General features: G+C 36.5%; 1 protein-coding gene across 5 annotated transcripts in view; it reads left to right on the forward strand.

The window, feature by feature from the left end:
* The window catches only part of ATF7IP2 (activating transcription factor 7 interacting protein 2), a 76,227-nt gene that overhangs the window by 16,414 nt on the left and 32,683 nt on the right, over nucleotides 1–27,130 (forward strand). For 3 of the 5 annotated variants that reach the window (XR_003793103.1, XM_029220265.1, XM_029220268.1), the window contains exons 4-6: nucleotides 2,033–2,167; nucleotides 2,728–2,826; nucleotides 13,204–13,364. Coding sequence is in view for 4 of the 5 variants with exons in the window: in XM_029220265.1 (XP_029076098.1) it covers nucleotides 2,033–2,167; nucleotides 2,728–2,826; nucleotides 13,204–13,364 (395 nt within the window). In the remaining variant the exon portion in view is untranslated. Of the gene's footprint in view, nucleotides 1–2,032; nucleotides 2,168–2,727; nucleotides 2,827–13,203; nucleotides 13,365–16,215; nucleotides 17,016–23,093; nucleotides 23,247–27,130 lie in introns of those variants that run through there. The other 2 variants (XM_029220267.1, XM_029220266.1) reach the window with 2 other exon arrangements.

Below are 27,130 nucleotides of genomic sequence, written 5' to 3' on the forward strand. Positions count from 1 at the left end.
TTTTTCTCCAATCTTTAGGCCACTTTGCCTACCATCTGCAAATTGTAGCTAGGACTTCATCTGATTCCATAATTTTTGACACATTACCATCTGCAGAAGATATTTATGAGGTATTTGGTGGAGGTTATTGTGTCTTCCTTCTGTATGAAGACCATAACCACTAAATGAGAACAAGTGTGTACTCTACACTAGAGGATGCATGCCTTGGAGGGCAGTTAATCCAAAGTAACCAAGTTTTAAGAGTCTGCCTCCATCTGAATCACCAGGAGTACTTGTTTAAATTGTGGTGTCTTCAGCTCACTACTAATTGTTTTAAGCTTCTCTTTTCTCAGACTTAGCCGATAAGAATCATTAGTGGTGCCAGGCCTCTTTCCAGGCCTCTTTTCAGGAAATTGGTGGATCAGGGTAGGTCCTAGGAATTTGTGAATTTAACAAGTATTCCATATGATTCTTCCTTACCAGGGAAGTTTGATGAACACTGTATGGCTTTTGCTTCTTAGCAAAACAGTATTTCCATATTCAAAACAGTTAAATATGTATTCCAAGATTCATCAGGGTATGAACTTCACGTATTGACCTCAGCCAGTGAACTGGCAAGCATGCAGTAATCCATAAAAACCACACATGGGGACAGGTAATGGCTGTCAGTAAAAATAGTATGATTTTCTGAGCACTTATTTACATAATACATATGCTTTGAGCAGTTATTAATCAGATATTTAAAAGTTGTGAGAGTACAAATGACAATCATGTCTAATAATGTTGAGAAACCACTGTAGAAATGTTAATGAAGCATTACGGAAGAAATCGAGTAGATGATAGTGTTGAAGATCAAGAACAATAGGGAATGAAAAGGAAAAACCTTGGGAATAATCAAATAAAATTACTGAATATGACTAATCATCTAGGTGACATCAGTATAAAGGAGTTTAACATAGAAACTATGTGCTACAGTTTTGAGCACCAAGAAACAAGATATTATGGGAAGATATAAATATTACTAATAAATACCTTAAATATATCATGACAGAATTTGTTATTAAGAGAGACTACCTACTCTGTTGTGAAAGTTGCTAAAAGGGGCATATACATTGAGCAAACACCTGCAGTGGATATTTCTGAATGTATGGCTCAGCAAAGCCATCATATCAGTAGGCATTGAGATTAATTATGCTACCTGAAAATAGGCCAACCTATTTTCTGAAAACTAGCCAGATAATGAAATTCATTAATGTTTCATGTGCTAACTACTGTAGTCTGATAGAATAGCATGCATTATGCCAGATAGCATTAGTCACATAATTGCTTTTTTCACTTTAACAATAAGTCATCCCCTCCCCCTGCAAAAAAAAAACTAAAGGAGATTATCTTGTATATTTATTTCTTTCATTTCAATTCAGTGTTTTCCATTTTATGGAGCTCTTATGCATATTATCTTTTTATGTTCTTATGAAAATCCTATGAGCATCACTTGTTCAACATTGTATGACATCTACCCATTTGTGGACCAGGAAAATGAAGCTCAGAGATGTTGTGACTTCCCGAAGGTCATATAGCTTGTTAATGGTGGGGTCAAGGCTCAAATTTTCATAATTTCCTTTCTGTCTACTACAGATCAACCAGCCATTTTCACTGGGCTCTGGTTTTCAGATAAGTGGAGTCCCTTTTTATAGAATACTAGGTTTCAGCTATGGTCATTAAAAAGTATAAATGGGATATATATAGACTTTTACTATTCCTTTAATTTGTATTATGGAATTCAACCAAAACTGTAGGAAACTAAAATTAGCACTAGGAGAATAAATTTAATTTCTAACTTACCCATATATTTAAATATTAGATGTGTTCTGCTGAATTTGCTATTTAACTTTTATAAACCTTATTGACATAGTAATATAAATACATAAATAAAGAACCTTTTGTTAGTTACAATAAATCCAGAAAAGAGCAAAGCTGTTTTTAAGAAGTAGAAAATAAAATTGCTTTTAAATTTGAAACGTGGAGTGTTTTGGTTTTTATTTTAACATTCTAGGTCGGACATTTGATTCGACAGGAGATCTGTAGTATAAATTACAAACTATTTGATAACAAACTGAAAGAATTGACTGAACGCATTGGGAAGACACAGTGCAGGAGTAAACATGAAGCAATAGCTGATGAACTCTTCGTAAGTTTCTAATTTCATTTTATTTCATTTGAGTCCTTTTAAAAAGTAGAATTTAATGATATTTTACATATTAGGAAAGGAAAACAGTAAAGGTGGACCCAAATCTGATCCCTGGCCACAACCCTGATGTGCTATACCATTGGTAATATAAATTATTATATCTCAGCTGTATTGGCCCTTGAGAAATACTTGTAGAACCATCAGCCATTCTGTGTCAGTTCAAAATATATTCTATATTAGAGCTTGTATAACCTGTTTCAAACTTTCTTTAGGTTTTTTGTTTTGTTTTACTCTTCTAGGGTTACTTGCTAATTGGTGTTTCTACCAACATTAATTTTATTATGGACCAATTAGAAGTTTGATTTTCTTAATCTTCTATTCTTGAACATCTTATAGTAGATCAAACCTGATTTAAATGTTTGGCTTACATAAGAATTTCTCATTTATTTGGTGGATGCCTAAGTCTCACAAAATTACATTGGCAAATATTTTTCTCTCCATCTCTATATGATATATTATTTGGTACTCTGGTTTTGTATTTATTTGTTTTTCTCTTCTAGACAAAAATAAAAAAACTTCAAAGACGTATTAAAACGGTAATGTTATCTCATAGGAATTGTGTGGAACCAAACGTGGTATCCAGCAATACAGCTTGTAAGGTTGGTATAAACGTATAGGAGTTTTAATAACTTACTTGCCCCACATTATAAGTAGTTGGATTGTAAGAGCAGAATATACTTCCAATGAAGACATAGGTTTAAAAGACAATAAATTTATACTTAGAATGTTCGTCTATCTCTGGAGAAGATACCCTCAGATAGCCAAAAGTAAATGCCACCTGTATTTATTTCATAAAGTGAGTAGAGAGGTGGTTTGTGATTGCCTGTACTGCCTCCCTCCCCGCCATTTTATCATGATGAAAAATTTCAAACATAGAAAAGCTGAGAGAATTTTACAGTGAACGCTTGTATAATCAACGTCTGACTTCTACCTTTACTCTTTTAATATATTTTTGTCATGTATCTGCCAGCCTACTCATCCCCTAAGCCATGTTCATATTTGGTACAGTCATAAGTACTAACGTATTTTGTATCAAAATACACTTTGCAGTGTACACTTCCAAAATATTTCAGCATGGGTATCATTAAGTAGAGTTTAGTATCTGTTTATATTTTTTATATAAAATTTAAAATAGGGCTTCCCTGGTGGCGTGGTGGTTGAGAGTCCGCCTGCCGATGCAGGGGATGCGGGTTCGTGCCCCAGTCCGGGAGGACCCCACATGCCGCGGAGCAGCTGGGCCCGTGGGCCATGGCCGTTGAGCCTGCGCGTCCGGAGCCTGTGCTCCGCAGCGGGAGAGGCCACAACAGTGAGAGGCCCACGTACCGCAAAAAAAAAAAAAATTTAAATTAATCATAAGTATACATTCACTGAATTTTTTCTTATGTCTTTATTCCCTTTAGTATCATATTTGCGCTAGCCTCAATAAATCAATTGGGAAGCATTTCCTTCCCTGTTTTCTGAAAGTTTGTGCAAGATTTTTATTACTTCCTTAAATGTTTGATAGAATCCACCTCTGAAAACTATCTGGGTAAGGACCTTTCTTTGTAGGAAGACTTTTTCCTGAAAATGTAATTCTTTCATAGGTATAAAGTAATTCAGATTTTCCTATTTCATTTTGTGTATTAGTTTTGTAAGTTATCTTAGCAAGGAATTTGTCCATTTCATCTAAGTTGATGATCTTGTTGGCATAAAGTTATTGAAAAAATTCCCTTGTCCTTTTAACCTTTGTAGATCTGTAGTGATATACTCTATTTCATTTCTGATACGAGTATAATCTGTATTTCCTTTTTTTCTTTCTTTCTTTCTTTATTTTTACATCTTTATTGGAGTATAATTGCTTTACAATGGTGTGTTAGTTTCTGCTTTATAACAAAGTGAATCAGTTATACATATACATATGTTCCCATATCTCTTCCCTCTTGCGTCTCCCTCCCTCCCACCCTCCCTATCCCACCCCTCCAGGCGGTCACAAAGCACCAAGCTGATCTCCCTGTGCCATGTGGCTGCATCCCACTAGCTATCTACCTTACGTTTGATAGTGTATATATGTCCATGCCTCTCTCACGCTTTGTCACAGCTTACCCTTCCCCCTCCCCATATCCTCAAGTTCATTCTCTAGTAGGTCTGTGTCTTTATTCCTGTCTTACCCCTAGGTACTTCATGACATTTTTTTTTCTTAAATTCCATATATATGTGTTAGCATACGGTATTTGTCTTTCTCTTTCTGACTTACTTTACTCTGTATGACAGACTCTAGGTCTATGCACCTCATTACAAATAGCTCAATTTCGTTTCTGTTTATGGCTGAGTAATATTCCATTGTATATATGTGCCACATCTTCTTTATCCATTCATCCGATGATGGACACTTAGGTTGTTTCCATCTCTGGGCTATTGTAAATAGAGCTGCAATGAACATTTTGGTACATGACTCTTTTTGAATTATGGTGTTCTCAGGGTATATGCCCAGTAGTGGGATTGCTGGGTCATATGGTAGTTCTATTTGTAGTTTTTTAAGGAACCTCCATACTGTTCTCCACAGTGGCTGTATCAATTTACATTCCCAGCAACAGTGTAAGAGGGTTCCCTTTTCTCCACACCCTCTCCAGCATTTATTGTTTCTAGATTTTGTGATGATGGCCATTCTGACTGGTGTGAGATGATATCTCATTGTAGTTTTGATTTACATATCTCTAATGATTAATGAAGTTGAGCATGCTTTCATGTGTTTGTTGGCAGTCTGTATATCTTCTTTGGAGAAATGTCTATTTAGGTCTTCTGCCCATTTTTGGATTGGGTTGTTTGTTTTTTTGTTATTGAGCTGCATGAGCTGCTTATAAATTTTGGAGATTAATCTTTTGTCAATTGCTTCATTTGCAATTATTTTCTCCCATTCTGAGGGTTGTCTTTTGGTCTTGTTTATGGTTTCCTTTGCTGTGCAAAAGCTTTGAAGTTTCATTAGGTCCCATTTGTTTATTTTTGTTTTTATTTGCATTTCTCTGGGAAGTGGGTCAGAAAGGATCTTGCTGTGATTTATGTCATAGAGTGTTCTGCCTATGCTTTCCTCTAAGAGTTTGATAGTTTCTGGCCTTACATTAGGTCTTTAATCCATTTTGAGCTTATTTTTGTGTATGGTGTTAGGGAGTGATCTAATCTCATACTTTTACATGTACCTGTCCAGTTTTCCCACCACCACTTATTGAAGAGGCTGTCCTTTCTCCACTGTACATTCCTGCCTCCTTTATCAAAGATAAGGTGACCATATGTGCTTGAGTTTATCTCTGGGCTTTCTATCCTGTTCCATTGATCTATCTTTCTGTTTTTGTGCCAGTACCATACTGTCTTGATTACTGTAGCTTTGTAGTATAGTCTGAAGTCAGGGAGCCTGATTCCGCCAGCTCCGTTTTTCGTTCTCAAGATTGCTTTGGCTATTCGGGGTCTTTTGTGTTTCCATACAAATTGTGAAAATTTTTTTTCTAGTTCTGTGAAAAATACCAGTGATAGTTTGATAGGGATTGCATTGAATCTGTAGATTGCTTTGGGTAGTAGAGTCATTTTCACAGTGTTGATTCTTCCAATCCAAGAACATGGTATATCTCTCCATCTATTTGTATCATCTTTAATTTCTTTCATCAGTGTCTTATAATTTTCTGCATACAGGTCTTTTGTCTCCTTAGGTAGGTTTATTCCTAGATATTTTATTCTTTTTGTTGCAATGGTAAATGGGAGTGTTTTATTGATTTCACTTTCAGATTTTTCATCATTAGTGTATAGGAATGCCAGAGATTTCTGTGTATTAATTTTGTATCCTGCTACTTTACCACATTCATTGATTAGCTCTAGTAGATTTCTGGTAGCATCTTTAGGATTTTCTATGTATAGTATCATGTCATCTGCAAACAGTGACAGCTTCACTTCTTCTTTTCCGATTTGGATTCCTTTTATTTCCTTTTCTTCTCTGATTGCTGTGGCTAAAACTTCCAAAACTATGTTGAATAAGAGTGGAGAGAGTGGGCAACCTTGTCTTGTTCCTGATCTTAGTGGAAATGCTTTCAGTTTTTCACCATTGAGGACGATGTTGGCTGTGGGTTTGTCATATATGGCCTTTATTAAGTTGAGGAAAGTTCCCTCTATGCCTACTTTCTGCAGGGTTTTTATCATAAATTGGTGTTGAATTTTGTCGAACGCTTTCTCTGCATCTATTGAGATGATCATATAGTTTTTCTTCTTCAATTTGTTAATATGGTTTATCACATTGATTGTTTTGTGTATATTGAAGAATCCTTGCATTCCTGGAGTAAACCCCACTTGATCATGGTGTATTATCCTTTTAATGTGCTGTTGGATTCTGTTTGCTAGTATTTTGTTGAGGATTTTTGCATCTATGTTCATCAGTGATATTGGCCTGTAGTTTTCTTTCTTTGTGACATCCTTGTCTGGTTTTGGTATCAAGGTGATGGTGGCCTCGTAGAATGAGTTTGGGAGTATTCCTCCCTCTGCTATATTTTGGAAGAGTTTGAGGATAGGTGTTAGCTCTTCTCTAAATGTTTGATAGAATTCACCTGTGAAGCCATCTGGTCCTGGGCTTTTGTTTGTTGGAAGATTTTTTATCACAGTTTCAATTTCAGTGCTTGTGATTGGTCTGTTCATATTTTCTATTTCTTCCTGATTCAGTCTTGGCAGGTTCTGCATTACTAGATATTTGTCCATTTCTTCCAGGTTGTCCCTTTTATTGGCATAAAGTTTCTTGTAGTAATCTTTCATGATCTTTTTTATTTCTGCAGTGTCAGTTGTTACTTCTCCTTTTTCATTTCTAATTCTATTGATTTGAGTCTTCTCCCTTTATTTCTTGATGAGTCTGGCTAATGGTTTATCAATTTTGTTTATCTTCTCAAAGAACCAGCTTTTAGTTTTATTGATCTTTGCTATCGTTGCCTTCATTTCTTTTTCATTTATTTCTGATCTGATTTTAATGATTTCTTTCATTCTGCTAACTTTGGGGTTTTGTTGTTCTTCTTTCTCTGATTGCTTTAGGTGCAAGGTTAGGTTGTTTATTCGAGATGTTTCCTGTTTCTTAAGGTAGGATTGTATTGCTATAATCTTCCCTCTTAGAACTGCTTTTGCTGCATCCCATAGATTCTGGGTCATCGTGTCTCCATCGTCATTTGTTTCTAGGTACTTTTTTATTTCCTCTTTGATTTCTTCAGTGATCACTTCGTTATTAAGTAGTGTATTGTTTAGCCTCCATGTGTTTGTATTCTTTACAGATCTTTTCCTGTAATTGATACCTAGTCTCATAGCATTGTGGTGGGAAAAGATACTTGAAACACTTTCAATTTTCTTAAATTTACCAAGGCTTGACTTGTGACCCAAGATATGATCTATCCTGGAGAATATTCCATGAGCACTTGAGAAAAATGTGTATTCTATTGTTTTTGGATGGAATGTCCTATAAATATTAATTAAGTCCATCTTGTTTAATGTATCATTTAAAGCTTGTGTTTCCTTATTTATTTTCATTTTGGATGATCTGTCCATTGGTGAAAGTGGGGTGTTAAAATCTCCTGCTATGAATGTGTTACTGTCGATTTCCCCTTTTATGGCTGTTAGTATTTGCCTTATGTATTGAGGTGCTCCTATGTTGGGTGCATAAATATTTACAATTGTTGTATCTTCTTCTTGGATTGATCCCTTGATCATTATGTAGTGTCCTTCTTTGTCTCTTCTAATAGTCTTTATTTTAAAGTCTATTTTGTCTGATATGAGAATTGCTACTCCAGCTTTCTTTTGGTTTCCATTTGCATGAAATACCTTTTTCCATCCCCTTACTTTCAGTCTGTATGTGTCTCTAGGTCTGAAGTGGGTCTCTTGTAGACAGCAAATATATGCGTCTTGTTTTTGTATCCATTCAGCCAATCTGTGTCTTTTGGTGGGAGCATTTAGTCCATTTACATTTAAGGTAATTATCGATATGTATGTTCCCATTCCCATTTTCTTAATTGTTTTGGGTTCGTTATTGTAGGTCTTTTCCATCGTTTGTGTTTCTTGCCTAGAGAAGTTCCTTTAGCAGTTGTTGTAGAGCTGGTTTGGTGGTGCTGAACTCTCTCAGCTTTTGCTTGTCTGTAAAGGTTTTAATTTCTCCATCAAATCTGAATGAGATCCTTGCTGGGTAGAGTAATCTTGGTTGCAGGTTTTTCTCCTTCATCGCTTTCAATATGTCCTGCCACTCCCTTCTGGCTTGCAGAGTTTCTGCTGAAAGATCAGCTGTTAACCTTATGGGGATTCCCTTGTGTGTTATTTGTTGTTTTTCCCTTGCTGCTTTTAATAGGTTTTCTTTGTATTTAATTTTTGACAGTTTGATTAATATGTGTCTTGGCGTATTTCTCCTTGGATTTATCCTGTATGGGACTCTCTGTGCTTCCTGGACTTGATTAACTATTTCCTTTCCCATATTAGGGAAGTTTTCAACTATAATCTCTTCAAATATTTTCTCAGTCCCTTTATTTTTCTCTTCTTCTTCTGGAACCCCTATAATTCGAATGTTGGTGCGTTTAATGTTGTCCCAGAGGTCTCTGAGACTGTCTTCAGTTCTTTTCATTCTTTTTTTCTTTATTCTGCTCTGCAGTAGTTATTTCCACTATTTTATCTTCCAGATCACTTATCCATTCTTCTGCCTCAGTTATTCTGCTATTGATCCCATCTAGAGTGTTTTTAATTTCATTTATTGTGTTGTTCATCATTGTTTGTTTCATCTTTAGTTCTTCTAAGTCCCTGTTAAGTGTTTTTTGCATTTTGTCCATTCTATTTCCAAGATTTGGGATCATCTTTACTATCATTATTCTGAATTGTTTTTCAGGTAGACTGCCTATTTCCTCTTCATTTGTTAGGTCTGGTGGGTTTTTATCTTGCTCCTTCATCTTCTGTGTGTTTTTCTGTCTTCTCATTTTGCTTATCTTACTGTGTTTGGGGTCTCCCTTTTGCAGGCTGCAGGTTTGTAGTTCCTGTTGTTTTTGGTGTCTGTCCCCAGTGGCTCAGGTTGGTTCAGTGGGTTGTGTTGGCTTCCTGGTGGAGGGTACTAGTGCCTGTGTTCTGGTGGGTGAGGCTGGTCTTGTCTTTCTGGTTGGCAGGTCCACGTCTGGTGGTGTGTTTTCGGGTGTCTGTGGACTTACTATGATTTTAGGCAACCTCTCTGCTAATGGGTGGGGTTGTGTTCCTGTCTTGCTAGTTGTTTGGCATAGGATGTCCAGCACTGTAGCTTGCTGGTCATTGAGTGAAGCTGGATGCTGGTGTTGAGATGGAGATCTCTGGGAGATTTTTGCCGTTTGATATTATGTGGAGCTGGGAGGTCTCTTGTGGACCAGTGTCCTGAAGTTGGCTCTCCCACCTCAGAGGCACAGCATTGACTCCTGGCTGCAGCACCAAGAGCCTTTCATCCACACGGCTCAGAATAAAAGGGAGAAAAAGTAGAAAGAAAGAATTTGTAGAAGTAGAAAGAAAGAAAGAAAGGAGGGAGGGAGGGAGGAAGGAAGGAAAGAGGGAAGGAAGGAAAAAAGAAAGAAGATAAAGTAACATAAAGTAGATAAAATATAATAAAGTTATTAAAATAAAAAATAATATTAAGAGAAAAAAATTAAAAAAACAAAAGACGGATGGATAGAACCCTAGGACAAATGGTGGAAGCAAAGCTATACAGACAAAATCTCACCCAGAAGCATACACATATACACTCACAAAAAGAGGAAAAGGGGAAAAAATCATAAATCTTGCTCTCAAAGTCCACCTCCTTAATTTGGGATGATTTGTTGTCTATTCATGTATTCCACAGATGCAGGTACATCAAGTTGATTGTGGAGCTTTAATCCGCTGCTTCTGAGGCTGCTGGGAGAGATTTCCCTTTCTCTTCTTTGTTCGCACATCTCCCAGGGCTCAGCTTTGGATTTGACCCCGCCTCTGCATGTAGGTCGCCGGAGGGCGTCTGTTCTTCGCTCAGGCAGGATGGGGTTAAAGGAGCAGCTGATTCGGGGGCTCTGGCTCACTCAGGCTGGGGGGAGGGAGGGGTTCGGATGTGGGGCGGGCCTGTGGTGGCAGAGGCCGGCGTGACGTTGCACCCGCCTGAGGCGCGCCGTGTGTTCTCCCGGGCAAGTTGTCCCTGGATCATGGGACTCTGACAGTGGCTGCACAGGCTCCCCGGAAGGGGGGTGTGGATAGTAACCTGTGCTCACACACAGGCTTCTTGGTGGCGGCAGCAGCAGACTTACTGTCTCATGCCTGTCTCTGGGGTCCGTGCTTTTAGCCGCTGTTCGCGCCAGTCTCTGGAGCTCCTTTCAGCAGCGCTCTTAATCCCCTCTCCTCATGTACCAGGAAACAAAGAGGGAAGAAGTCTCTTGCCTCTTCGCCGGGTCCAGGCTTTTCCCCGGACTCCCTCCCGGCTAGCCGTGGTGCACTAACCCCCTGCAGGCTGTGTTCACGCCGCCAACCCCAGCCCTCTCCTGGCGCTCCAACCGAATCCTGAGCCTCAACTCCCAGCCCCGCCCGCCCCGGCGGGTGAGCAGACAAGCCTCTCGGGCTGGTGAGTGCTGGTCGGCCCCGATCCTCTCCACTTTGCCCCCCGCACCCCTGTTGCTGTGCTCTCCTGCGCGGCTCCAAAGCTTTCCCCCTGCACCACCCGCAGTCTCCGCCCGTGAAGGGGCTTCCTAGCGTGTGGAAACCTTTCCTCCTTCACAGCTCCCTCCCACTGGTGCAGGTCCAGTCCCTATCCTTTTGTCTCTGTTTATTCTTTTTCTTTTGCCTTACCCAGGTACGTGGGGGGGTTTCTTGCCTTTTGGGAGGTCTGAGGTCTGCCAGTGTTCAGTAGGTGCTCTGTAGGAGTTGTTCCACGTGTAGATGTATTTCTGGTGTATCTGGCTTCTGAATAACTAGGCTTTAAAATGCTTAGGATCTGGACTCAACCTCAGCCAGTTTCTGATTAAAACTGAAGTGGCTCCTTTTTTTCTTGATCAGTCTTACTTTGGATATAATTTGTTCTTCTTTTTCTGGCTTCTTAAGAGACAAAGAGCATTAATTTTTAACCTTTTCTACTAGAAAACATTTAAAGCTATAAATTTTCTTCTAAGCACTGCTCTTTCTAAGCACCTTCTAAGCATCTTCTTAATGCTTATATTATGTACTTTTCAGTGTAGAGAGTATAATATAATCTGTATTATATTGTATTTTTGTTTTCCATCAGTTGAAAATAATTTCCAGTTTCCCTTATGGTATTGTTCTTTGACCCATGGGTTATTTAGAAGGATATGTTTAATTTCCACACATTTCTAGGTATCTTATTTTTATAGATATCTAATTTCATTTTGATCAGAGAACATACTGTGTAAAATTGCAACATTGAGAGTTATTGACATTTTATAGCCCAAGATATGCTTTCCCTTGGTGAATGTTTCATGTATACTTGAAAAGAATATTGGGTATAATATTCTATAAATGTCACTTCTGTGCTAATTGTGTCAAGATGGTTGATCGTGGTGAATCATGGCCCTTAAAAGATGCCCACGACCTAATCCCCAGAACCTGTGAGTATGTTACTTAATGTGCTAAAAGAAGCTTATAGATGGGAAGATTATCCTGGTGGGCTCAATAAAATCACAAGGGTCCTTATAAAAAGGAGTCAAGAAGGTTAAAGACAAGACGGAAATGGGACAATGAAAGCAGAGGCTGGATGATTGCACTGAAGATGGAGGCAAGGGGTACAAGCCAAGGAATGCTGGCAGCTTCTAGAAGCTGGAAAAAAGGAAACAGATTTTTCCCCTGAAGCCTCCAGAAGGGATGCAGCCAGCTAGCAACTTGATCTTAATGAAACTGATTTCAAACTTCTGGCCTTCAGAAGTGTGACGGAATAAATTTCTGTTGTTTTAAACCACCCAGTTTGTGGTAATTTGTTATCACAGCCTCGGAAAACTAATATAGAATGTGGTACCAGGAAGTATGGCATGCTGTTGTAACAGATACCTAAAAATGTGGAAGTAGATTTGGAATGGCAGAGGCTGGAAGAATATTAAGGCGCATGATTTTTCAAAAGCCTGGATTGCCTTGAACAGACTCTTAGTATTATAGAAATATAGATGATAAAGTCTGCAAGTGAGGGCTCAGGAGGAAATGAGGAACATTGTAGAGAAACCCTGTATAGTCTAAGAGAATACCTAAATCTTCATAAACTGTTGGTAGAAATACGGATATTTAAAAGCACTGTTGGTGAGGACTCAAAAGAGGAACATGTTATTGGAAATTGGGGAGGGGATGGGGTTCTTGTTACATAGTGGCAGGAAGCTTAGCTGAAATGTGACCTACAGTGATATGGAAAGCAGAATTTGTAAGTGATAAACTTGCATGTTTATTAGGCTGATGAGATTTTTGAGCAAAATGTTGAAGGTTTGGCTTGGTTTCTTGCTTCTTACAGTAAAATGTGAGAGAGAAGAGATAAATTGAAGGAGAAACTTTAGCAAAAAGGAACCAGGATTTGATTGGGGAAATTCTTAGCCTATCCAAAACTCATCAACTAGAAGAGCAACTTGGAAAATTGATTTATTTCTGGTCTTCACTCTTATTAGAAGTATAACAAAAGTAAAAGTTTCCTTGTTGAAGTCTAATGTTTATTCCTAAAATTTAGTATAATAGGAATAAAATGTTGTCTAAGTACTTAGGTATTTGTTTCTCCTTCTTTCCATTCAAGCTAGGAAGTTGATTTGTGCTGTCATTATTTTTATTTCTTTTGAAGTATTTTTTTAAATTCATTTTGGCAGAGTAACTGCAATCATGGTCATCTGCCATTGATATACATATAATTTAATATATGTTTTACCGTGTGTATGCAAGGATATTTTGAGAACACTTTCCAAGTGGAATTTTAACCTATCATCAATTTTGTTGGAAGAGCACAATTGGTAACCCTACCCTCAACTGCTTTTTCCTCACCCAACTAACAGGTTGCAAATTCAGAGACTATGAATTTGGATAAGAATCCAGAGTCAGTTAATAGTCCAGAGGAAAGAAAAACTTCTGTGAACTCTGAACCTTCTAACCCTTCAGAAAAAGCAAGTGAAAAGATTAATTTGTCATGGGAACATAATGAGGCTGTTTCTGAAAGGTAGGCATTTCTATAAAAATGCATAAACTTACTTATCTAAATATGTTTGTAAACACATATACTCAAGCATAAAATAGCTTAAAGCTTCATATTTATATGAATGCTATTTTTGTCCATTATGAAGAAATTGGTTCTCAAAAGCTTTTATTGTCGTTTTAACTGTACTAAATAAAATTTTGAATTGGTTAGGTGATCAGGTTTTTCATTGTGATGCTTTCCATCTTTGGTATGGCAACTGGAGTGATCAACTGGATCACTCCAGTAGTTTCCACTTCTACACATGGAAGAATCAAGGCCCTATGAAACAGTGGTTTTAAAGAATTACACAGAGGAGTAAGACTAGGAGAAAAGTGTCTAAAATTAGTTCCCTGAATGTGGAAGGTAGTATCATGATAACTTCAAACTATAGTGAATAGGTTAACTTATTTGTCTGATTGATCACAAAGCAGCTGAGACACCTAATCTCCAATCTAGTCTAATAGAAGATTTAGGGCTGATAGGGAAGAAATAGTTTAGTTTAACAAAGACGCTTGATTGGTGATCCTGGCCTGGATTGATGTTCAAGGATAGGGGGATGGGGACATTTTAATGAATTCTCTTGACTGGTGATTCTCAACAGTTTTGGAGCTTTATAATATTATTTATTCTTAACATTTCACTCCCTAAAATGTCCTATGGTTTTGCTTTTATATGTTAAATTATATGTCAGCTTTTAAAAAGAGGAAAATTTATAACTAAAAATAAGTGAATTAAATGATGGCCATTGTTTGGAGAACACCACTCTTTCCCCCAAATAACTATGCATACTCAAGGATGCTATAAAACTAAAGAGAAGCATTACAGATCGACACCATTTACAGGAGATTCTTGGTATTTGGGAATTCACATGCAGTTCTGGCTCTTCAGAAGAAACCCTAATATTCCATGATATTGAGGCCTGCATTTTAGTTTTGAGCCAGGAAGCTGCTGTGAAGAAGGCACTTATTTAGTTGACAAAGGAAAGAGTCACATTTCAGTGAGTGTTTGTTGTTACCACTTATTGATGCCTGTGCTGAAACTCAAAGTGACAAAAAAGAAAAATGCTGTTGATGGAAGTGAAAACGCCGTTAAAGTAACATTTTATAGACTGATATGTTAACTTTATCAGTGGCTTACACGCATGATATGAACAATTCACCTCATGCTCTATAATGAAGGAAGAATGTGCAATTTATGAAACTGTTTCAGGCAGCACTGTCAGCCCATGGTGAGTGTGAGAATAGGTGTAACAATTGTGTAACTTGACCCTGATGGGTAGGTTCAGTGGTAAATTTTATAAAACATTTAAGAAAGAAACAATACCATTTTTAAACAAACTATCCCAAAGAATAAAAAAAGAGGGAATATTTTTCATTTTATGAGACTAGATGCTAAAATTTGGTATAACTCTGATACTTTGATAATAAAATCAATTTAAAAATTTTACAGAAATGGAAAATTACAGTTGACTTTTACCCACAAAATAGATGCAGATATCCTAAACAGAAACTAGTAAACCAAATTCAACAGTCTATAAAAGTTGAGTTTCTTCCAGGAATGCTGCAACATTGGTTTAACAATAGCAAGTCCACTTACATAATGTGCCAGGAGAAGAGTCATCATCAGCTCAAAATAGACGTAGGATTTTATAAAATACATGTTTATGACTAAAAAAAAATTCTTGGCAAACTTGGGATAGGAGGTACCTTCCTTAATTTGATAAAGAGTATCTATAAAAACCCTAAAACAAATCTGATAGTGAAATATTGGAAATATTCCCTTTGAGATAAAAATAGAAGGATGCCTGCTGTTACCACTTTAAGGTTATACTGGATATCTTAGCTAATGCAAAAATGCAGAAAAACAAAAGAAAGAAAAATATAAAAGATTCAAAAAGAAGAAACAATAAATATTATTACTATTCCTAGATGATTGGGGGTATATATGTAGGAAATCCAAAGGAATTTACAGATAAATTATTAGGATTAATAAGAGTTTAGCAAGATTGCTAAACTCAAACATATAAGAAATCAATTGTATTCCTATAAGATATAAAAAATTAGGAAATGAAAAATTTTTAAACATATTATAGTATTAAATGTATCAAGTACCTAGAAATACAATTAACGAGGCATGTAATAACTGAAGAAAATTACGAAACTTTGAGATATTGAAGAAGAATTCATTGGAGAAACGTACTATGTTTATGGTTTGGACAATACAATATTAAAAATGCTTTTACTTTTGTTCAAATTAATTTATAGAGGACAGTTTCAGTCAGTTTCCCAGTGTGTAATTTTACGGAACTTGACAAGCTGATTTCATTTGAAAATGTATATATAAATGCAATGGGTTAAGAGGCCAAGATACCCTTTAAGTAGAGAAACAGAATGGAAGGAATTTGCCATCAGATGTCAGGACATTATGAAACTGCAGTAATTAGGATAATGTGATATTGGCAAGTGCTAGACAACAGAGCTGTGTAACAGAGAGTCTGGAAACCTATATCTATATGTATTATGTGATTTGTGTTGGAGATTGTATGGCAGATCAATTGGGAAATGATTGACTTTAGTAAATTCATATTGCTGTTCATATTGTGAGAAATATAAAAGAAATTGGATTCCTGAGTCCAATCCCTGTACATCAATCTCAAGTGAATTAAAGAACTAAATATCTAAAGGAAAATTATGAAGCTTTTAGAAGGTAACATAAAATGTCTTCATGAACTTCGGATAAGGAAAGATATCTTCAGACACAAATACCCTTGCCATAAAAGAAAAAAAAAGATCAATTTTACCACATTAAAATTAGAAACTTCTTTTCTCAAAAGGCACTATAAAGATAGTGAGAAGACAGGCCATCAAGTGGGAGAAGATACTTGCAGCACATATAACCTATAGAGGACTAGTAACCAGAATATATATAAAGAACTTCAACAAATCAATGAGTAAAAGCCAGATAATGCAAAAGAAAAATGGGCAAAAGACTTGTACATCTACTTCACAAAAGAGGAATTCCAAATGGCAAATAAACATATGAAAAGGTGCTCATCTTCACTAGTAATCAGGGAAATGCAAATTAAAACCACAATGAGATACCATTTCATATCAGGTAAGGAAAAGTAAAACATTTAAAAATCTGACAATACCAGGTATTGGTGAGGTTTTGAAATAAAAGGAATTGGTTTTAGTTAATATTTTGTTGGGTGAGTAAATTGGTATAGTACTTTAGAAAAAATTTGGCATTATCTAGAAATATTGAAGATCTGAATATCCTTTGACCTAGCAGTCCTATTCCTTGGTATATACCCTAGCTAGAGACATGTTCACATGTGCAATAGGACATATCTAGAGGAATGTTTATTAGCAGCATTTTCCATAATAGCCAAAAACCAGAAGGAAAAAAAGTCCATCTACAGCTGAAAAGAAAAATAATTGCTGTAAGTCCATACGGTAGAATTTTGTACATTAATGAAAGTGAAGGAACTACAGTCACATGTAACAGTATGTTACTCCCACAAAAAACATTATTGAAAGGCAGACACAAGGAATAGTATGATTCCATTCAAATGAAGTTCAAAAATAGCCAGCAAAAAGTACATTATTTATGAATTCAAAGCTAGATGGTAAATCTAAAGAGTAAAACAAGGGGATTAGTACCACAAATGCTATTTATGGAGGAGATTTATGATTCAGGATGGAGGCACGTGGGTTTCTGAAGTGCTGATAATTTAAAATGTATTTATCTGGGGCTTCCCTGGTGGCACAGTGGTTGAGGGTCTGCCTGCTGATGCAGGGGACATGGGTTCGTGACCCGGTCCGGGAAGATCCCACATGCCGCGGAGCGGCTGGGCCTGTGAGCCATGGCCGCTGGGCCTGCGCGTCTGGAGCCTGTGCTCCGCGGTGGGAGAGGCCACAGCAGTGAGAGGCCCCCGTACCAAAAAAAAAAAAAAAAAAAAAAAAGGTTAAAATGTATTTATCTGAGTAGTGGCTACATGGATGCTAGCTTTATAATTATTTATTAAGCTGAACATGTATTTTTAATCCAATTTGAAAATAATTATTAATTGGAAAGTTTAGATTATGTTTAATGTAATCTTACTGATATATGTGGGCTCATAACTATAATCTTAATACTTGTTTTCTATTTGTTGCATTATTTTATGGTCCTTTTCCCTTATCTGTGTCTGTTTTTTTCTCTACTTATTTTAGCCTTCTTTTGGATTTCTTTTTCCCATTCCCCATTAGCTCATTAATTATACATCTTTCATTGTACCTTTTGAAGTTATCCTAAAGATCATGATATGGATTCTTGACTCTAACATTAGAGTCTAATATGAATTGCTACTTTTACCATTTTATAGGCAATGCTTGACCTTAGAACACTTTTAACTCCATTTAGTGCTCCCTCCCATTGTTTGTTTCATGCATTTAAGTTTTACATTATTTTAAATCTCATAATACAATATCATTACTTTGTACAGTCATTCACTTAGAGTTACCCAAATACAGTTGTTGACTCTTGAACAACAAGGGTTTGAACTACTCGAGTCTACTCGTATACATGGATTTTTTTTCAATAAATATAGTACCTATAAACAAATAATTTTTTTCACATTTTCTTTTCATTTTTGATGTCTAATGTTTGTAATACATATAACATCTATGGTATTTGTATCATTAGGACAATATTGATATAGGTAGTGACAGACGATTCATCTTGTAAACAGACAGCATAAACTTATAGTATCAATAAATAGAGGACACTACTGCAACTGTATTTTCCTTATGATTTTCTTAATATTTTTTTCTACCTTTATTTTAAGAACACAGTATATAATATATATAACATACAAAGTATGTGTTAATCGACTGTTTATGTTAACAGTAAGCCTTCTAGTCAACAGTAGGCTATTACTAGTTTGGGGATGAGTCAAAAGTTATACTTGGATTTTCTGATGCCTTAATTGTGCAAGGGTCAAGTGTATTTACCCTTTCTGTTGCTCTTTATTTCTTCCTGTATTTCCATCTGGGATAATTTTTCATCTGCCTGAAGAATTCCATTTATTATTTATTTTAAAAATTCTGCTCAGGATAAACTTTGTTTTTATTTGTCTGGAAATAACTTCATTTTGTCTTTATTTTTAAAGGATATTTCAACATAGGTATTGAATTATAGGTTGGCAGTTATTTTTAGCACTTTCAAGATGTCATTACATTGTTTTCTGACTTCTATAATTTCTGTTGAAAAGTTAGATATCCATCTTCTTGTTCCTTCTTTGAGGATGGTGTCTATTTGTCTAGCTGCTTTCAAGATAGTCTACATATTTTTGGTTTTCATCAGTATATTCTATGATGCTGGCGGTGGGGGGGGATTAATTTATCCTAATTGGGGCTCATAGTTTTTCTTGAATCTGTGACTTCATGTCTTTCATTATCTTTGGAAAATTCTTGGCTATTATCTTTTTAGATATTGCTTCTGCACCATTCTGTCTCTTCTCCCCTTCTGGTATTCCAATTATACTCTTCTGTGTACACTCCATCTATTTTGTTCTCCATGCTTTTGTCTGGATAGTTTCTACAATTTTCTAGTTTATTCTCTCTTTAGCTGTATCCAAGTGGCTGTTAAACTCAGGTATTTAGTTCTTAGTTTCAGTTTTTTTAATTTTCCAGTCTCCTCTTTTCATTGGATCCATTTTCTCTCCATTATTATAACTCTAGAGAAATCCAGGAGGCTTTATAATTGTTTCTTCTGATACCCCAAGTGTTGAAGGAATTAGTGCCACTACTAACTTTCTATGTCTATAGTCATGGTTCGATTTAGAAGTTTAAGCATTTTCTTTTTAGAATGTGAAGAAAATGGGAAAGGCAGTAACAGCTGAGCTGAAGAAGCTCATAGAAGAGAAGGCCTGTGTACCAGAACACATATTTGATGAAGGAACTTGCTTAAATAGAAAGAAAATGCTTTCATATGCAATCTTTTCCAAAGAGGAAAAGTAAGCATCAAGGTCTAAGGCACCCAAGAACAGACCACTTCACCAGTGTTGATGGAATGAAACATTAATATTGTCTGAAAAATAAATCTTGCATTGAATTTCATGTGAAGAAATGTTTACAGAGATACAAAGGAGAAAAAAGTAGTTACCAGCCATAGTATTATAAGAAACTTTCCACTGTTTTTCATGTGCTTCTTCCTACTCGTTATTAACACTTATTTAATCTCACATTTATGACATATCCCTCTTTAACAGATCAGGAAACCAAGTTTCCTGTCCCCCAGACACTGAGCTAGTAAATGGCAGAGCCAGGATTTAGACCTAGACAGTTTTGTCTCCAGATCCCATTATTGAACTATGTACTACATTATAACGTTACCTGGAGAATTTTAATTACTGATTTTAGACACAGAAGTTTTTCTCCAACGTAGAATACAAGTAGAAAAATAGGTGCATCTAGAAGACCACGAAAATCATCAGTGTCCTCAGTTTTCCTCCCAGATATGGTTCATTAAAAAAAGAGCCATCATTGGAAGCAGTCAGTGGAACAGTTTCATGAAAGTTACGTATCATTAACTGCTTCTGGAATTCCAATCTTTAGTGTGTAGATGTATAAATGAATTTCTCAGGATAAGCATTAGCAGCTTTACGTACATACATACACAGACACATAATTTTTAAAATAAAGTTAATTGACCTATAATACCTACTGAAAACTGCACAAACAGTAAATGTATAGTTTGGTGAATTTTGACAAAGTAAACACATTTTGTAATTATCACCCAGATCAAAAAACAACACCAATGGCATCTGTTCTGCCTCATGCCAGTCACAAGTCCCACCCCTACCACGCTGACTTCAGTAAACATCATCCTAACCTCTAACACCATAAGTTGTTTTCGTTTACTTTTCACCTTTATATAAATGGAATCATACTCAATGAACTCTTCGGTGTCTTGCCTCTTTTGCCCAACTTTATGTGTTAAGAGATTCATCCATGCTGTTGCTTAGCAACAATAATTTGATTATTCTCATTGCTATATAATAATGTCCATCATATGAATATACCACAGCTTATTCCATTCACAACTGTTGATGGACATCTGAGTTATTTGCAGATTGGGGAAATTATGATTAGTGCTGCTATGAACATTCCTTTACGTGTTTGTTGGTGAATATACATAGGTAAATTTCTGTTGGACCTTTGACTGGAAGTGGAATTGGTAGGTCATAGGATATGTGTATTTTCAGGTTTAATAGATACTACTAAATACCAAAGAAGTTGTATCAAGTTACACTCCCAATGAGAGTATATGAGGTTTTTCTTATTCTATATCCTTGTCAACACTTGGTATTATCTGCCTTTTTCACTTTAGCCACACTGGCATGTTTATAGCATCACATACAGGCATGCCTTGTTTCTTTGTGCTTTGCTTTATTTTGCTTCACAGATATTGTGGTTTTTTACAAATTGAAGGTTTATGGCAACCCTGCGTCAATTCTGTTGGCACCATTTTTCCAATAGCATTTGCTCACTTTGTGTCACAGTTTGGCAATTCTCACAATATTTTTTTTTCCTCACAATATTTCAGACTTTTCCATTACGATTTGTCATGGTGATCTGTGATCAGTGATCTTTGATGTCCCTATTGTACTTTTGGGGGGTTGCCACAAACCACACCCATATAAGACAGCAACTTAATAAATGTGTGCATTCTGACTGTTCCACTGACCTCATCTGTCTCCTTTCCTCAGGCCTCCCTACTCCCTGAGACATAACAATATTGAAATTAGGCCAGTTAATAACCTTACAATGGTCTCTAAATGTCTAAGGGAAAGAAGACCTACATGTCTCTCACTTTAAGTCAAAAGCTAGAAATTAAGCTTAGTGAGGAGGGCATGTTGAAAGCTGAGACAGGCCAAAAGCTAGGCCTTTTGCACCAAATAGTTAGCCAAGTTGTGAATGCAAAGGAAAAGTTCTTGAAGGAAATTAAAAGTGCTACTCCAGAACACGTGAATGATAAGAAAGCGAAATAGCCTTATTATTGATATAGAGAAAGTTTAAGGTCAAATCAGCCACAGCATTCCCTTAAGCCAAAGCTTAATCCAGAGCAAGGCTCTAACTCTTCAATTCTGTGAAGGCTTAGAGTGATGAGGAAGAAGCTGCAGAAAAAAAAGTTTGCAGAGGTTGGTTCATGAGGTTTAAGGTAAGAAGTCATCTCTATAACATAAAAGTGCAATGTAACGCAGCAAATACTGATGTAGAAGCTGCAGCAAGCTATTCAGAAGATCTACCAAAGATAATTAATGAAAGTGGTTACATTAAACAAAAGATTTTCAGTGTAGAAGAAATAACCTTAAATAGCAAGAAGATACCATCTAGGACTTTCATAGCTACATAGAAGTCAATACCTGGCTTCAAACTTCAAAGAACAGGCTGACTCTCTTTTTGAGGGCTAGTGCAGCTGGTGACTTTTAGGTTGAAGCCAGTACTCATTTACCATTCCAAAAATCTTAGGGCCCTTAAGAATTATGCTAAATCTGCTTTGCCTGTGCTATATAAGTAGAACAACAATGCCTGGCTGACAGCATATCCAGGCTTGAATTACTGAATATTTTACTCAACTGAATGTTTGAGACCTACTGCTCAGAAAAAAGATTCCTCTCAAAATTTACTGCTCAAAGGGGGCTTCCCTGGTGGTGCAGTGGTTAAGAATCCGCCTGCCAGTGCAGGGGACACGGGTTCAATCCCTGGTCTGGGGAAGATCCCACATGCTGTGGAGCATCTAAGCTCGTGTCCCACAACTACTGAAGCCCGCGTGCCTAGAGCCCAGAGCCCGTGCTCCACAACAGAAGAAGCCACTGAAATGAGAAGACTGCACACTACAATGAAGAGTAGACCCCGCTCACCACAACTAGAGAAAGCCCACGCACAGCAACAAAGACCCAATGCAGCCAAAAATAAATAAATTTAAGAAAAAAAATTACTGCTCATTGACAATGCACCTGGCCACCCAAGAACTCTGATGGAGATATACAATGAGATTATTGTTGTTTTCATGCCTGCTAACACAACATCCTTTCTGCAGCCCATGGGTCAAGTAATTTCAACTTTCAAGCTTATTATTTTAAGTACTTTGTAAAGCTGTTGCTGCCATAGATAGTGATTCCTTCAATGGATCTGAGCAAAGTAATTTGAAAACCTTCTGGAAAGGATTCACCATTCTAGATACATTAAGAACATTCATGGTTCATGGCAAGAGGTCAAAAGATCAACATTAACAGAAGTTTGGAAGAGGTTTACTCTAACCTTCATGGATGACTTTGAGAGGTTCAAGACTTCAGTGGAGGAAGTAACTGCAGATGTAGAAATAGCAAGAGAACTAGAATTAGAAGTGGAGCCTGAAGGTGACTGAATTGCTGTAATCTCATGATAAACTTTAATGGATGAGCAAAGAAAGTGGTTTCTTGAGATGGAATCTATTCTTGATGAAGATCCTGTGAAGACTGTTGAAGTGACGACAGAGGATTTAGAACATTACATAAACTTAGTTGATAAAGCAGTGGTTGGGTTTAAGAAGATTGACTCAAACTTTGAAAGAAGTTTTACTGTGGGTAAAATGCTATCAAACAGCATTGCATGCTTCAGAAAACCAATCACTTGTGAAAGGATGAGTTAATTCATGCAGCAAATTTCATTGTTTTATTTTAAGAAATTGCCAGAGCCACCCCAGCCGTCAGCAACCACCACCCTGATCAGTCAGCAGCCATCAGCATCAACACAAGACCATCCAGCAACAAAAAGATTACAACTTACTGAAGGCTTACATGATGGTTAGCATTTTTTAGCAATGAAATATTTTAAAATTAAGGTATGTATTGTTTTTTTAGACATAATGCTATTGCACACTTAATAGACTATAGTATACAGCACACTATAACTTTTAACTTTTAAACATAACTTTTATATGCACTGGGAAATCAAAAAATTCAAGTGATTCACTTTACTGAGATATTCGCTTAATATTGTTCTGGTCTGGAATCAAACCCGCAATATCTCTAAGATATGCCTGTATTCGTTTTAATTTGTTTCCTCCTAATAATGAAATTAAGCACTTTTTTATATTTGTTAGTCATTTGGATATCTTCTTTCATAAAGTTTCTCTAAGACTTTTGCATGTTTTTCTTTTGAGTTGCCTGTCTTAAGTTTTTTATCAGATATATTGACAAGTATCTTTTCCCATTCCAAGTCTTTCCACTTTCATAATAGTGCCTTTATATGTATTGACTCTTCTTAATTTCAGTGTAGTCTTTTTTTTCATAGATTGTGCTTTTCTGATGAATGTTCCATCTGGTTTTGACTATTTTCTCCATCTTTCCTCAGTATTCTTAAAACTATTCATCATAGTTTTTTGGGGTTTTTTTGTTTTGTTTTGTTTTGTTTTGCGGTATGTGGGCCTCTCACTGTTGTGGCCTCTCCCATTGCGGAGCACAGGCTCCGGACGCACAGGCTCAACGGCCATGGCTCACGGGCCCAGCCACTCCGCAGCATATGGGATCTTCCTGGACCGGGGCACGAACCCGTGTCTCCTGCATCGGCAGGTGGACTCTCAACCACTGTGCCACCAGGGAAGCCCAGTTTTTGTTTTTTTTTTTATGTCCTTGTTTTATAACTCCAGTACCTCAATCATCTGTACATATGTTTTTATTGTTTTTCTCTGTTTCTAGTCATTTGATTCTGTCTGTTAGTGTGCTTGATAGTTTCTGAAGAATTGGTGAGGCTCTGAATAATATCTTTCTATAGACAAGATTTATTCTGTTCTCTGGCAGGTAGAGTAGGGCCTGGTCACCTAATCTGCTCAGGTAATGGTATAAATTCAGGCCTGTTGTTATTTTGGTAAGTCTCCTATATCTACTTCACTCTGGCTTTTAAGATGTAGCCCTTAGTGGATTCCAGCTGAAAGCTTGGAGTGTTCACCAGGGCCTCTCCACCTCGGTGGCTTCTAAATCTTTACCTTTACCTCGTCAGCCCAAAATTCCAATGAGATTGCCAAAAATTTCACTCTGATTTTTAGTCTTTCTGCTTAATGTCTTAGACTCCTTAATAACATTATATTTGATATACTGTAGCAGCAAATAAAGATATTTAAAACATTATAAATATAGAAATATTAAATGAAGAATTGAGATTGATAAGAGATTTTGACTATAGTATAATGAAAAGAATTGCTTATAGTTGTAGTAAAGCAACAAAATAAATACAGCTATTAGTCTTTCATCCACTATATGACTATTATTGAATACTAGTAGAAAAAAGTATGTACAAAATAAACTTTGTAAGTTGTGTTAAAGGCCAAAAATGAGTAGAAGAGTAAAATATTATTGATAAAATTTAGATCTGAACTTTTTTGTTGTTAATTGAACTTAGAAATAATAGCTTTTGTCAGAATGTTTTATTGATAAATTTGATATGGAAAAAATTATTGAATTTGTTTAAAAGTGCACATGAAAAACAGTTGATTTCACAAAATGGAAATCAGTGTGTGGGAAATGTATCCTTCTGCTCATGAAGTATTAACTGCACAGGAATTGTTCTTTTGCTGTAAACAAACAGAAAACTAGACTAAAGAAAAGAAATTGTGTTTAGACATTGTTCAACAGGGAGTACACAATTATGATCCCTGTGAGAAAAGAAACAAAAGAAATGCACCCTACCATTGTGCCAGTTCTGCCTGGAGGCATTTCCCAAGTTGAAAAGCAGGGGTGGGAGGAGCCCAAACAGCCAGGTGGTCTTGGTGCCTTTAGATCAGATATTGGAGAATATGAATTATCTAGAATTTGTGAGGCAGAGCAAGAGAGGTAATTGCATAAAGGTAGAGCTCTGGAGATCTGCAAAGGGAACCCCTTGAATCATTGGCTGAATACAGATCTATATGTGCAAAGCATGAAACTACAAGAGGCTGGGGCAAGAACCACTGAAAAGAAGAAGGCCATACATTTTTTGGAGGTTGCACAGGGCTGGGAACATTTTGCTTTCTCACTGGCTGTAATGAAGAGACTTAGCACGCACCAACAGGTAGAGTCCTTGGATGGGTATAGCTGTAGTGAGGCTAAATTAATTCTGGACTAAAAGACTCCAGTGGACCTACCCCAGAAAGCTAAACGGACTCAAAGGAGTCAGAACTAATCATGGGTAATTTAACTGTATGCCAGAACAAAGTCCAACACTCTGATAGAATGAAACATCATCCAACAGTGTGAATTTAACAATGTCTGACATCTAATAAAAACTTACCAAGCATGCAAAATATGAAAAGTAACCCATAACAAGGAGAAAACCAAAATGATAGAAACAGAATTAATATGGTTGTTGGACTTAGCAGACAACATAAAATAGCAATTATCAGTATATTATTCATATCTAACAACATAGAGGAGAATGTCAACGTGATAGAAATGGAAGATGTAAAAAGAAAGACCCAAATTGTACTTCTAGAGATGAGAAAGACAATAAAGTGAAAAGTACATTGGATAGGATTAATAACAGAATAATTACTGGCTTTTTAAAAATCAGTGAAATACCAGAAACTGTTCAGACAAAAGCATGGGGAGAAAACAGGCTAACAAAAAAATGAACAGAGCATCAGAGACTTGTAGAACAGTATCAAGTAGTCTAATATATGTATATATCATTGAAGTCATCACTAGGCAGGGGGGCAGGAAAATATATCTAAAATTTGTCCAATTCTAAACCCATAAATAGAAAGGAAGAAAGAAAGGTTAACAAAGCTAAGCAGAAGCATAAAGGAAAAGCACATCATAACCAGACTGCTAAAAATCAATGGTGACAAAATCTTAAAAGCAGCCAGAGAGAAAAGACACACTACATAGAAAGGAACAAAAAATAAGATGAGAATTCTCACTGTAAACTATTCAAACTTTAGAGATGTCGAAAAGGAGACATCTCTAAAGTACTGAAATGGAGAGACATCTCTAAATCATTAAAAGAGGAATTGTCTACAGTTTCTACAGTTCTACACTCAGTGAAAATATTTTTGAGATGTGTACAAGAAAACGGACTTTTTCATACTCAAAAAAAGTGAAAGAATACATCAGCAGCAAAATTGCACTACAGGGAATGCTAAAGGAGTTTCTTCAGGTAGAAGGAAAATAATATCAGATGGAAATTTGGATCTATACAAAGGTAAAGTTATGAAGGGTGCTGGAAATTATAAATATGTGGATAAATATAAAATATTTTATTGTTTCTATATAGGGTATATATGTGTGTATATATCACACTATTCCTTTGTACTATGTGGTGTGTATATATATGTTATAATACTGGTTGTCTGTAGTATTTCTGTGTACAGGCACAAACAGTTGGAATTTTAAATTACCATTTACAGTAATATCAGAGTATGATATTCATAGGGGTAAATTACCAAAATACATATAAGACCTAACTCCAAAACAAGATTCCTGGTCCAGCCTGTAAGGTGTCATCACTCCATACTAACAAGTAAAAGCTGAACAGACTGGAAAAAACCACTCTTCTGTGATCCACCAGAGAAGTAAGGTCATAGAGCAAACTACTGACACCCAAATTGGAGAGAGAAACAGGCAGAAACAGAATCAAAACGCCCTGGAAGTGGAGCAAAAACCTCCGTGGCAACCACTGCTGGGGTAGGGAAACCTAAATTGTAATTGCTGGAGGCTCAGAGTAAATAAATCTCAGAGATAAAAACTC

The sequence above is a fragment of the Monodon monoceros genome, unplaced genomic scaffold (genome assembly GCF_005190385.1).
Source record: "Monodon monoceros isolate NGI ecotype Baffin Bay Population unplaced genomic scaffold, NGI_Narwhal_1 Super_Scaffold_13, whole genome shotgun sequence".
In the NCBI taxonomy this organism is placed as follows: domain Eukaryota; kingdom Metazoa; phylum Chordata; class Mammalia; order Artiodactyla; family Monodontidae; genus Monodon; species Monodon monoceros.